The 13,672-nt window shown below is 37.5% G+C and overlaps 1 protein-coding gene across 1 annotated transcript; it reads right to left on the bottom strand.

The window, feature by feature from the left end:
* Positions 1 to 11,134: 11,134 nt before the first annotated feature.
* Positions 11,135 to 13,264, bottom strand: LOC128867216 (putative gustatory receptor 58a). Its single transcript, XM_054108317.1, has 3 exons — positions 12,866 to 13,264; positions 12,131 to 12,793; positions 11,135 to 11,296 (listed from the first exon to the last, which is right to left on the bottom strand). The coding sequence occupies exons 1-3, from the start codon at positions 13,262 to 13,264 to the stop codon at positions 11,135 to 11,137; spliced, it is 1,224 nt and encodes a 407-aa protein (XP_053964292.1).
* Positions 13,265 to 13,672: the final 408 nt, after the last annotated feature.

Genomic DNA, 13,672 nt, shown 5'->3' with positions numbered 1-13,672 from the left:
TTTCTGTTTTATACTGAGGGTTTGTTATATTCCACGATTCCAAGTAGATTTACAAGTGTGATGAGTTCGTGTTGTTGTTGATTTGTTGCTGATTACGAATGTGAATATTTGATGATTCGATGATATCTTTTGACAGCAGTTGAACGGGTGTCGATGAGGAAGGGGTTCGTAAGCCCCCAGGTATTGGAATTTAACGACTAAAATAATTTGACTGAGTTTGCAGGAAAGTCCTTTTACTCAACTCTTATATTATTATATTAATTATATTAACTAGTATGTAACCCCCGAAAATCGGGTGGGCTTTTTTCCCACGGAAAGTAAACAGCATATGTGACACTTTTATATATTAAAAGTTATGATGATTAGAAAAGTGTATATTTTTATTCATATGTAATACCTACTATGTAAGAACTTATGCATACCTATAACATTTTTAAAATTTTGTTCAGTTAAATGAGTAATTTTCTTTTTTAAATTACTTCATTATAAACTACATTCAACGTGAAGTTTTCGTTATTGCCCATTTGAACGCGTATATTTTCCCAGGATCTAACCCGGCTTAACGCAACATAAAGTTGGCCGTGGGCAAAGCAATCCTCCTTTAAATGAAGCCCCACCCTTGATAATGTTTGCCCCTGGGACTTATTTATAGTTATGGCGAAGGCTATTATAATTGGAAATTGGCGACGCTTCAACGTAAAGGGAAGTGTGGTTTCGCTCGGCTGCAAATTTATACGAGGCAATAGAAATCGCCTTCCCTGAGCCTCTCCGCATAAGACTTCCGCGAGCAAACAATTCGGATGCATTTCTTTTACGATAAGTCGTGTGCCATTCACCAATCCTTCTGCTGGGCTTAAATTGCGAATCAACATTATCACTGTTCCAATTTTCAATTGAAGCTTATGCGGCGGAGTTCCACTAAAATTGAGGGAGTGTAAAAATTCCACAGGGAATCTTACCTGATCTTGTGAATCTTGTGAAACAATCGTATCAGCGCTGAGATATGTGCGCTCTTGACCAGGTAGCATATCGACTATACTCGAGTTTATGATGGCACATTGGTAATTTTTTGGACATAATATAGCTCGGTCTTTTAAATTATCAATTTCTATTATTCCATTATTTGGTTGGAAAACCCAGTCAATGAGGTTTCCGTTTTTTAAAAGAATTTGATCAGGAATTTTTATTCTTGATGCATTGTCTTGCCCTTCGCCGTGTCCTATGCGCAAAAGAAAATTACAATAGTCGGGTTCTTGACTACGCATATTGATTGTGAGCTTAAATGATTTAAAAAATTTCCACAAAGAGCAACGTTTTAAACAATTATCAACTATGTCAGTTCGCGTACTTCTCGGTACCACAGGCAACACTTGCCTAAAGTCTCCACCCAGAATAATAATTTTCCCACCAAAAGGCGTCTCATTTTGGTGAATATCGCGCAAAAGACGATCTAAACACAACAGAGCTCTGCCAGGTACCATGCTAGCTTCATCCCAAATAATAGCTTTTGCTGCCTTTAATGCCTGACCAGCTTTAGTGTTTGGTTTTACCAAAGAAACTGACGCTTCAGTCAACGGTATGGGAAATTTAAAAACGCTGTGAGCAGTTCGCCCGCCTGGCAACAAAATTGAAGCTATACCTGTCCAAGCTACGGTAATCACTGTTTCTCCAATACCACGAATATAGTGAGTAAGAGTTTTATATAGAAATGTTTTTCCAGAGCCGCCAGGTCCATCAATAAAAACAGCTTTAACAGATATGCCCTCATCATTTAGCATTGTACATACTTCGTCAAAAATGTGTTTTTGTTCTCGATTAAGCTGATCTTTTAATGTTTGTGCGCATCTCAAATCGACTTCAATGTCAGTTGTTAAAGTTGTAAGGTTGTCTGCAAAAGAAACTTCCGGCAAACCAAAATGTTTTAAAGATGTATTGTGGGAAAGTAAAATTTGATTAATTTCCCGCAACGCCAATATTTCACTTTCTACTACATTATTATCTCTTACAAAATCTTCAATAAAATATTCTTTAAATGTTGTCCAAAGTTCAAGGGGCGAATTAGGTTCTCCAAACACGCAAATCATGGCAAAAATACGTCTTAACTGTGAGGGCATTTTGAAGGTAGAAACTTCTGTCAAAACAGCAACCCATTCCGAGTTATCCACTAATAGCTTTCGTTTGACGGCCGATTCCCAAAAAGAAGAGAGGAGCTCATTACCAACTGTCAATAAATCATTGTATGATTTAGGACCCTTTATGGAAACTAACAGTAAACGTAATGCAAATCGTTCTCGATCCTTTGGATCGACCGTATAAATTCTGCCTATTGCGTTGGCTAAATTTTTTCTTCTCTGCCACGAACGTGAGCCTTGTTGCCAAGTGTAATGTTCAGGAATTTCTTGGTAAGTCAATGTATTAGCAAAAGTATCTATTGTATTCAGCTTAAAGTACGCAGTAAGTGTAGTGTCTCGGAATTCCGTAATCGCTTCTGCTATAATAGCACTGCCTTCACGAAAGTAAATATTTTGTAAATTTGGAAGGTGTACCGCAAGAGGTTTTACTGTGTGTGATTTTTCCTGCATTGGAAATTCAAAAAGTCTCCAACACGCTTCTGGTGCGCTTACATACCTAGCATCTACAAAAGTCGTTATCTCATCAAAATGAATGCAGTTACTAACAGGTTGTTCAATGATCTGAATACTTGCACAATCATATCCTTTATAGATATATTTATGTAGGTACTTAACACTTTTGATGGAAGAACATATTTCAACATTGATGTGAGCGGCGTATTTTTTTGTTAAGTATTTATTATATGGTACGATCCATCGATTATCTAATTCAATTTGGTTTTGATTGACTCGAACTAAAACTTTGCTCCCGTCATCGCGGCGACGATACTGGGGATACCCATTGACATCTTGCAAAGTAACTTCTTGAAATAGTTTTGGATATTTTTTTGTGCATTCTCCAGATTCAGACATGCAAGGCGATGAAGGATTAAGTGGGCCACATGGACCATGCACCATACATTTTAAAACAATTTCATGAAGTTCAGGCTCAGTTTCTTTATTCGGAAATTCAGCACAAACAGCCAAGTCTATAATAGAAGCATCAATAATGGCATCTGCATCATGAAGAGCAACCAAAATATGTGCATGCGGTAGACCTCTTTTTTGAAATTCTATTACGTATAGAAAATATTTCACCCTTCCAAATACATGCTTTTTTGAAATATCATTTAAAAGATCTTTTAGTTTTTGCTTAAAAACTCGCGCTATTAACTCAGGACGCATTTGGGGTACTTGATACTGTTCAATGTTTTGAGTTATCTCAGGCCATTTTGGATTAGAGGTAAAAGTTATGAAAAGTGACGGCTTTCCATGTTTTCTAACAATAGCCATGGCATCTTGGTAATGCATATTCATATTGCGAGGTGAGCCTGGAAAACTGGAAGGCAGAACGACAATGCGACCAGGGCGTGCATTTTCTAGTTCTGCTTGACGCATAACATAATCGTGTAAGCCAGCATATGTTTCAACTCGAAGCTGATGTTGGTGATTACGCAAAAACGCCAACCTTGCACCCTCTATTCTAACGTACTGATCAACTAAATATTGTTGCCAAAGTTTACCTGAAGCATGAAGTAAGCTGAAACCTTCTCGAATCGCCATTCGATATCCAACGAATTGCAACTGTGTGACCCTGAACCTGCGACTTGTTCTGTATTCTTGCTCATGTAGTAGTGCTTCGTCGTATCCTGGCTCACCATAGGGAAATAAAAGAGGGTAAACCAAGGGATCGCATAATCTATGTAAAGTTGAAATCGTGGTGCAATACTGTGTTTCTGAGCTGTGAGAAAATACTCTTAAATCACGGCTTGCCGGTGGTTCACCATCCTCAGTTGTGAAAACGGCTGCAATTTTTGAGCACTTAGGCAAATTATAACGCCGATTCGCATGACTACTGAAGAAAATCATGCTAACTTTGTGCGGAACTCGATTTGCCTGTCGTGCCCTCTGTTCCTCCTCGCGTTCAACTTGTGCCATAAATTTATACTGACGGGCTAAGGGATTCACGGTTGATATCATCTCGTGTAGGCATTTCATCAAGGAACTATCGCAATTTGCATTCCTTTGTAGTCGAATGTCAGTGGCTTGGTCAGTATCAAGTATATAAAGCTGTGCGTATAATGAGTTTGAATCATTATTAGCATGAAGGGGACCCACTCGATGGTAAATTGATCCATGTATCCGAAAACAATAAGGGCCACATCCTGGTGGCTCTACAATTTTTACTTCAAAAGATGCAAAAGCAAATGAGCTATTTATTTGTCTTATATTCTCTAAGTAATGGGACCGGAAAGAGTTCAAATTATTTTCAAAAACCCTTTCCAAAAAATCAGGTACGCGAGGTATCGGTATCTGCACTTTCCCACCGTGGCAGCATGTAAGGAATTGATTTCTTCCCTATAAAAAATTTTTCTTTATCAAGTTTACCAAAGTTTTTCAATAATGGAGAATTACCTTTTCACATTTAAAATGTTTAGCATTGCAATGCAAACATATACTGGTTAAACCACCAAGCGTGCTATATTCTGCATTAAATGCTGGATCTAGAGCTTTTTTGTATGTACTTGTATGTATGAATACGGACCTAAAAAACATGAAATCGTTTAAAACATATATTATATGAAGCGGAAGCAAAGAGATGTAAGTTTTCAACAAAAACCGATTTCAGCGCGCAACCACTTTGTTAAAACTCTATCTTATTTGAAGGATAGACATGTACTCTTTTCTAGTACGACACATCGCGTGCCAAATGCCAAAAGGGCGTTTACAGCAAGTAGATGGATCCATGCCAAAAGCGTATCAAATAAAAAACTAATTTGTCTCTCTCTCTCTTCATTTTTTAAAACTATTTAAAATTTTGAGTTTTGCAAAAAGGATCAAGCGGACACAAAATTTTTAAATACATACATACGTTTATATATTGTAGATCAATTGTACCATATATGAACGAAAACAAAAGTGGATGCTTCTATCAATCATATCCAATACGTGACGTTTCAAACATTTATCACTTACTTACCTGCTCTATTCCTCCACTTAAAGTAGGAACTCTTCTACGAACTCTTCTTGGGCGTCCTCTAGGCATATTTTAAAATTAAATATGTATGTATGTACTTTTTTCTCAAAATAAATTATATTTTGCGTCTGCCCAAAACTCTTACTAACTTGTACTGTTACCGTTGTTTTAAGTGAACTGACAAATTTCAAGTAAATTGTCAATTTATATCACATCATGGCAATACCATCACAACAAAATTTTGAAAAAAATTCGCAGCAACCGTTGGGACTATGTTCATGAATACATATGTATGTATTTATTAGTAAGGATAACAAAACAAAACAATTATTGAGAATCCAGATGCTTACAATGCTGTGCTCATTAGAAAGAGAGCTAAACAAAGCAAACATACTCATAACATATGTGCGTATATTTTTGTGTCAACCTGCTTTGCATAGACATCGCTGTTATCAATATGAAAATTTTGATAACTTTACACGCAAATATTTCATGAACTAATTAACCAATTTTAATTTTTATAATTTTCCGGAAATATGCTCACCAAAACCTTTCTTTTGATATATATTTCATATCTGTACGTGTTGTAGTTTAGTCAGAATAAGCGCCATGTTTTAAAATAATACTATAGATTATCCAATCTAATTTTAAAATTAATATCCAATCCGTTACGCAGTTCAATATGCTCAGCTGAGTGAGATACTTCCTTTGTCTTACAAGTATACTTCGTCGGTATATTCAACACGCCAAGGCTAGGCGAAAATCTATACCTAACCTCGAGGACTGTACAAAAGACAATTTAATGACAATTTTGTACGGATTTTTCTCTCCCGCTCAGGTATCCAAAAGTAATGGTAAAGTCGACTTCTCCTCTTCTCAATTGGCGCGATAACCGCTTACGCGGTTTTGGCCGAGTTTAACAAAGCGCGCCAGCCGTTTCTTTCTCGTGCTAACCGGCGCCAGTTGGACACACCATGTGAAGCCAAGTTCTTCTTCACCTGATCTTTTCAACGCAGAGGAGGCTTTCCTCTTCCTCTGCTACCACCAGCAGGTACCGCCGTAAGTCGACTAAAGTCTGCAATCTTAGACTACATCCCTAGAATAACTGCCGAAGGGAGTTAGTTACATATGTGGCCAACAGTGAACGTAAAACAGCAAATAACAGAATTTTTTTCTAATTGGGAACGATCCTTGGCAGGTAATAATAAACCTGCGAAAGCATGTCAGGAAGAAGCTTCTCGTAAAGCACCAACTGCTGTGAGAAGAGAAAAACACGAGAGTCCCCCATTTGTATTGAAACAATAAGACGTGCATCCAAAATGGGCGGAGTTTAGCCAACCAGTGAATTTTGCGGAGATATCCACAGTTTGTAAAGATGTAAATGTAGTCGACAAGTTCTGGTATCCAAATCAGTAAACGAACAAACCACGAACTGGGGTAAAGTTGGATATCAGTGAATCATTCGACTACTTCTTTTTGCATCTGTAGATCAGAGATTGGAAAGTTGGCGATTTTTTTTACAAATGATTAGTTTCGTTTTTCCTCCAGGCATAGATACAGCTTCTGAAACTTTATCCAACTAGAGGCTAGCTGTGGGTCCTAGTATATCTAAAGGATAAGACAGTTAATAAGCTTTTTTTGACTGAACTTTGGAATCTTACTTTGAAATAAATTTTGAGAAAAATAGGCAAATAACCACCATTATTCGATTTTTCGGTCAATTTTGGATGCTATCTGCGCAAATCGAGCCCTATAAGTCGAGCCACGATTCTGTGGATCACTTTCGATGAAAGTTTTTCTCAAGCAATATCATATTTGATACGAGATTAACACTTTTGGCCAGAAAAAAGCATCACGTGTCTGATACGAGGTTCTCATTTGGGACACGGAAGTAAGATCACGTCTTCCACACGATGTTTTAAAGAAAATGGTTGAAATCGAGCTCTGGAAAAATTTCGTAACCATGTATTTTACGATATCGTATTTTATAATTTAAGGGCTTCAAAGCCTTGAAAGAGCACACGATATAAAGAAGGCCGTTCTGCGAACATAAATTTAAGAGATGTCTGAGCTTATGATCCTAATCATAGTTTGGCTTTTAGGACAATCAAATGTGCTTTCAAGAGTGTTTAAGTAATTGCAAAAATGGAGATTTACTATTGTGAATTCGAACTCGGATTGGTATCCCCGAAGTGGTCTACTTAGTTCACTGATTAGCCAGGAGTCACACGGACTTAAATCTGACGAATTTGAGTCGAGCTTTGACTAAAAGACATTCATTCGGAGCCAAAATCGAAGTAGTTTTGAATACTGTTTTCGTGTATTTCAAAATTTGGCCTTGTGAAAACCATTTACCCTTTTGAACGTCGACACCGTTGGCGCCCATGCCTTCCATAAGCATTCATGTACTGAATTATTTAATTTATGAGTAATTCGATGGCGATAAATGTATAATTTATGGTGGGGGTAAATATTTGCAAGGATGTCTTATAATTTGGTGGCGAGTGGAAATTGTGGCGCAGAATAAGGATCTACCACGAACAAGCATTTCACTGGCTTAACTAGGAACGTATTAGATTTGGATGTTGACGCAAGCTACGAAACTGATTTTGTTACTTGAGCTGATGAGGAGTTATGAACGTATGAAAGGGAAGACTTTTCGAAATGAAATTGAAATGGCAGTAACGGTGAACACGCCCACTTTTTGATTCGTTTTTTATTTTATTTTTTATTAAGTTTTCTTTGCGACTAGTAACAAAAAAATTGTAGTGAATACAAAACAACCCCCAACAACAATTGTATACGATATTGGATGACAGCCAACCACGGTTTAGTCAGCGTTCTCCTTACCAGAAGTAGTGGGGATATACTCCTATCCTCCATATCATCAGAGAGTTCGGAGTATTCTCTTATGATGTCCTCTAGCAAAAACCCTTCGAGAGAGTTCGCCTACCATACGCGGGGGAGAGGGGGGGTAGTCTAACGCAACTGTGGTCTCCTCTGCAGATAAGGCCGTATTTCCTGCGGAGGTGCTCTTACTGGCTACATTCTCTCTGTAGACATAGAGTGTCAGTGCATGTAAGCCGTAGTATACTTTCCATTTCCGGCTGGCAAGTGGATCAAGTGATTGCTCATTCCAGATGATCCCCGCTAGCCTTCTCTTGCCATTCACTTCGCCAATCTTTGCTACCTTCAGTCGCTGGTAGCTCAAGGTTGACCAGTTTAATTACTTTCAGCATATCCTCTGATATCCAGGCTCTGGATCTTGTCTGGTTGAGGATGTCTTCTCGCAGGATCACATCGAGGTGGACCCCCGGCCAAAGCTCCCCTATGCGATTTATTGCCAGGGTGTATAGGCCCACCGATCTATGACCGACGTACCTCATTAATTTGACGCGTGATTGCAACCAGCCCGCACCCTAACAACTGGGTGGAGGTCCTGGATTTTCTTTCAAAGATTCGCAGTTTGCTTGCGGGATCACACCGCCATGGGAAATGCGGTCAATCACCGCTCTTATGCAGCTTTTTCACGCTATTTCACCAAATTATTTCTTTATTGTGATGTTAGTCGTCTGATTGGCGGACACCTTCGTTCTTTTGGCTTCAGCCGATGTGGCTTAGTTCGATCTTTTGAGCTTACCTTGCGCAGAATCCATTTTAACCGTCTCCAGGTGTGTGAGACAATGAAGGCTTCAGCCCACGCCATGGAGTCTGACCATGTCTGACCATTTCTTTGTCAGATTCTCTCATTTTATATCCTTCAGTATCTCCAGGATTCTGAAAGCCGATCACTCGGTACGATAGTACCTTTCTGAAGCACTAATATGTTACTGGGTGTGTGTACTACCATGAGCAGTGATTATCTCAGAAGGGCGAGCACTAGTAACCATTGGCCGATGCCGCCGACATAGTTAGAGGTGTTACTCCTTCCGGAGTTCTCGGGTCACATGAAGGCACGGAGATGGCAAGCGCAGCTTGTCTTTTGACAGGGCAGCCCTTGCTTGCCGAGAGTCTAGTTGCCGAGGGGGGTCTACTCCTGGCGCCAGACGTTGATGGAATGTCTTCACCAACTTGTCCTGAGACCGGGTTGGGATGGTAGCCAGTTTCCTGCCGATCATTTATAATCATCACAAACTGTTTTATGTTTTAAGCGACGTTTCAAAACTGTTTTTAGTGCACGCAAAGAAAAACAATTTAAAAAATGTAAGACAATACGCACACATAAATAAATGGGCGAAAGAAAAAATTTAAATAAAATTATGAAATTACGACAACACAAAGAAACAAAGCGAAAAATTAAACCAAAAAAAAAAACAAATTGTACCACTAAGCGAAATTGTCAAATGCCATACAGCTTTTGTTGCATGTAGCAGGACTTGCAAGTTTTAAGGGGTTACATGGGTTTCGTTGGTTCAAAAAATCGATTTATTTTTTTTTGGCTTACTAATTTTTTCAACATCTCAGGAATATTATCCTAAATTTTCAAGTCGATCCGAATAATAAATTTGGAGATACAGCCTTTGGAATATGTGCGCTCCAAGCCACTTTTATTGTTATTCAAAACTTTAAACGCGTTTTTCTCGGAACTGTGTTTTCAAAGTCGGTTGTTCGAAATACAATTTACTCGTGCTTGAATGAAGGATTCTGTTTTTTTTACAATTACAACTATTTAAAAAAAACAAAATGTCAAGTAAATTTAACCGAAATTTTCATTTTTTTGCAAAAATGTCTGCCAAAATTCCAATTTTTACTTTTTTTTGCCTTCTTTCAGGCACGACTTTATGGTCTTAACTAAAGCACTTATTTTTGTTTTTTCATTGTTGATGAGCCCGTCAAGAATTATGCTGACAACGCGGACGCATCTTTTATTTCGAGGGGTCACCGGAAATGACGTCGCAATGAAGGAGTTTAAATTTCTTTTTTTTGAAAATTTCAGAAATTATTCTTTAAATATGTATCTATAAGACAGAAAAAAGTTTGAATTAAATAAATAATTTTTTACATAGAAAAAAATATTGAAAATATGCCTTTTTTTACACGACGAAACCCATGTAACCCCTTAATGATTGCGAATTCGTGCGAATTTATGTTAAGTATGTTTTAAGTTATTTTTTCAAATTTTTTTGAAAATAATTTTCAAATTTTTTGTTTTAATTAAAATTTTTTTTTTAGTTTTATTTTTAATTAAAACCCCTTTCGTCTAATCTTTATGCCACAAGAATTGAATTTTCATATATAGTTTTTTTCTGCTTTTATTAGCCTTTGCCACGCATATCGCTGCGTTTATTTACAAGCATACAAACATACATGTAGGAATTCACTAATATCAGTACATTTATTCAGTACATTTATTACAAACTTATTATTATCCTTTTATTCAGTATATTTATTACAAACTTAATATATAATCCATTTGTTCAGTACATTTATTACAAACTTATTATTATCCATTTATTTAGGAATTCAATTTATTACCAACTTATTATTATCATTTAACTTTTGGTGTTAACACTCCGATCTACCATGTCTAACTCATTTCAAACTCTGTGGCGTCCGTTTAGTTTTTCTATGTCTTCGTCGTGTTCGGGTTGCCATGCAGGGGTGCATTTTATCCTACATACATAATATACATACACGCATAAACATTTATATTCGTGCGTGTTTATGCAAGAAAATGTAAACAAACAATAAATCTATTTTGAAAATCTGTTTCGTTTTTTACACATTTTAAATAATAAAAATTACATTGAAATTAAAGAATTATTACTCATAAAACCTATTTACTCATTAAAACCTAACCTCACTTTTTTGCGGCTATTTACTTAAATGGAATGCATGGTAAATTTCCATACATAGAGTGACGGTATTCGCAGACGTGCTCAGTCGAGTTCTACTAATTAATCCTTTAATCCTTCTCAACTGCCATAAGATCACTCTTGGAGAATTTCCTATTTTCCTAAATATTTTTTTCATTTTAAATTATAAGAGCAACATTTTTTTATCTCTTTACAACTTATTTACGAAAAATAAAATTTTGACAGTTTTCTTACGCCTTCAACTTGTTTTGCATATCGAATTGCACTAGTACCGTTACTTTTACCAATACCATCATAAAGAAGTGCAACGATGATCCTTTATTGAATTCGAAGAGGCCACAAACTTTGTAACGAAGCTTATGAGTGCTGAGATGGGCTGCAAATGAGTCCAGCTGGAAAGAAAATAGAAAAAGAATAATGAGAAAGAGAATAAATTCGAAAAAAATCAGTAGTTAATTAATTTTTATAACAAAAAAATATATTTAACTTTAATTTAGACCCCAGAAAGCGATCTGGCCTGTTTCTACACTTATTGAGACACTGATCAATCAGCTGAGCAAATGACAGACTCTAAGACTATATTGGCTTACGAAGAAGCGATCCTTTGTTGGCATTGGAGCTGGCTCGTCTCTCAGCGGCATCATAGCAGTAATTACATTCGAATAGTAGAGTTCCCTTTTCTAATTGACTAGAGGAAGGTCAAAGAAATTTCAACCTTTGGATTTGACCATTCAGATAGAGATTTTGTTTTTAAGAAAGTTCTAGAGAAATTTGAGCTCATTTGAGCTCTTCGAATTAGTCATAAATGACCTGAGAATCCTTGATGGCATAGAATCTCAATCAGATGTATGAGCCTTTTAAGCGAATAGACGGCTAATGCCGGACTTTGTGATCTGAAAGTTATAATTTCTTACTAACTTTAGTCGTAATACCTTGCAAATATATGTTTGCCACTAGAAAAGTCTTCCGGTTGTAGTATAAAAAGGGATATATGTGGCTGAATGTATTTCATTTCATTCAGGTTTCTAGTAGGACACTTTTATTTTAGTTTCAAAGGAGACAAATATTAATACATAGATTTAATCTACGCTTCTGTGTAGGAGACCTCCCACCTCTCCTTGAGACGAGTTTTACTATTCCCATTATCGAGTAGACTAGTGCATACTTTCAAAATATTTAGCGTGTGCTTTGCTCTATTTATCACTTAACTATTTCGTTAATCTTACCGCTTTTCTCAAACACTCAGCATTGTGCGTATCCTCCACCTCAACATACGCTCTCAGTACTTGTCCAGTATCATTGCATTTGTCCAACGTCGCATCCAGTATACCCATTACCATTATCGTATCAGCAAAGAACGCGAAAGTGTACAAGAGCTCATTGGCCAAGGGCCATAAACTCTCAGGCGAGTTTTGGCTAAGAAAGAGGCAAGCACTATAAACTGTACGCATGTTAACAACAAACAACCGCAACAACAAAGCGGCCAGCGTGAGCTCTCCGATGGTGAGAATACGTTGTGCCAGACGGTAGCCATCCAGATGCAATGTGGCCAGAGAGTTAATACGCCGGGCAAAAACTGTTGCTACGACATCATTCGGTCTTTGGTGTTGATGGAGTTGCTCCAACAACAAATGCAGCTGTGAGTTTATTTGCGCAAACTGTCTATAAAGTTGGCAGAATACGTAGAAGAAATGTCCAGAAACGGTTAGGGCAAAAGTGTTCAATACGTATGAGATAAAGGTAATGGGTGGGTACCACGGATCGCTACCTGGATGTTGACTTATAAAAATATAAGCGTTCAAGAGGAGAAGCCCATAGCCAAGAAAGAATTTGCAAATGATGAGGCTGGCAGTATAGCGCTTCAAGTATTTGATGTATACCTCATTTTCCTGCGCTGATTCGCAGTCCGAGCTGACATTCCTTGTACTTCCGTTTTCGCTCTGAATTACATACTCGGTGACATTTTCTTCTGTTTCTTTGTATTGATGTTCACATAGAAATGCTTCGTGTTGTGCTTCCAGCTCAAAATAATCCACAAAAGCTTCCATAACGCAACGTCTTTTGCACCATATCTCCTTGATCAAAACTATAATGAAGAAAATTTTCGTTACATTCGTTATGTTGTAGGTCCATTGTAATACCAGATGGATCGTCATGTAGCCAGCATGGAAATAATATAAGCTGGCACATGTACTGGCCACTAAATAGAAGATATGTGCGAAGACGCTGTGCGCGAGATATAACCGTGTGGACCGGAACTCATACGATTTTTTGTCCAGCGGCGCTGGCAGCAAACCCACCGCAAGTGAGTTGTAATAGGAAATGTTTAGCACGAAGCGGAGCAATCGTTCGCGTAGCATTTTCTGTTTTATACTGAGGGTTTGTTATATTCCACGATTCCAAGTAGATTTACAAGTGTGATGAGTTCGTGTTGTTGTTGATTTGTTGCTGATTACGAATGTGAATATTTGATGATTCGATGATATCTTTTGACAGCAGTTGAACGGGTGTCGATGAGGAAGGGGCACGCAAGCCCCGAGGTATTGTTTCATTATATGAAAGCGAACTGAACAATGGGGAATTTAGTGACAAAATTATCTGATTAAGTTTACGGGAAAATCCTTTACACTCAACTCTCATACTTAATTGTCGAATTAATTCTTTATGTAAAATTAATATCCAATCCGCAGTTCAATATGTTCAACTGAGTGAGCTATCGCCTTGCTCTCACAAGTATACCTACTTAGTTTCAATCCAATTTGCAAGAT

The sequence above is a fragment of the Anastrepha ludens genome, chromosome 6 (genome assembly GCF_028408465.1).
Source record: "Anastrepha ludens isolate Willacy chromosome 6, idAnaLude1.1, whole genome shotgun sequence".
Classification (NCBI taxonomy): domain Eukaryota; kingdom Metazoa; phylum Arthropoda; class Insecta; order Diptera; family Tephritidae; genus Anastrepha; species Anastrepha ludens.
This window is presented reverse-complemented; position numbering and strand designations above follow the sequence as displayed.

Bases quoted from the DNA above. Each gene is read 5' to 3' on its own strand.
- LOC128867216 (XM_054108317.1), bottom strand. From the start codon at position 13,264: ATGCTACGCGAACGATTGCTCCGCTTCGTGCTAAACATTTCCTATTAC. The intron at 12,794-12,865 runs GTCACCGAGTAT...GAATCAGCGCAG, and splicing joins ACAAAGAAACAGAAGAAAAT to GAAAATGAGGTATACATCAA. The intron at 11,297-12,130 runs GTAAGATTAACG...TTTTCTTTCCAG, and splicing joins CTGAGTGTTTGAGAAAAGCG to CTGGACTCATTTGCAGCCCA.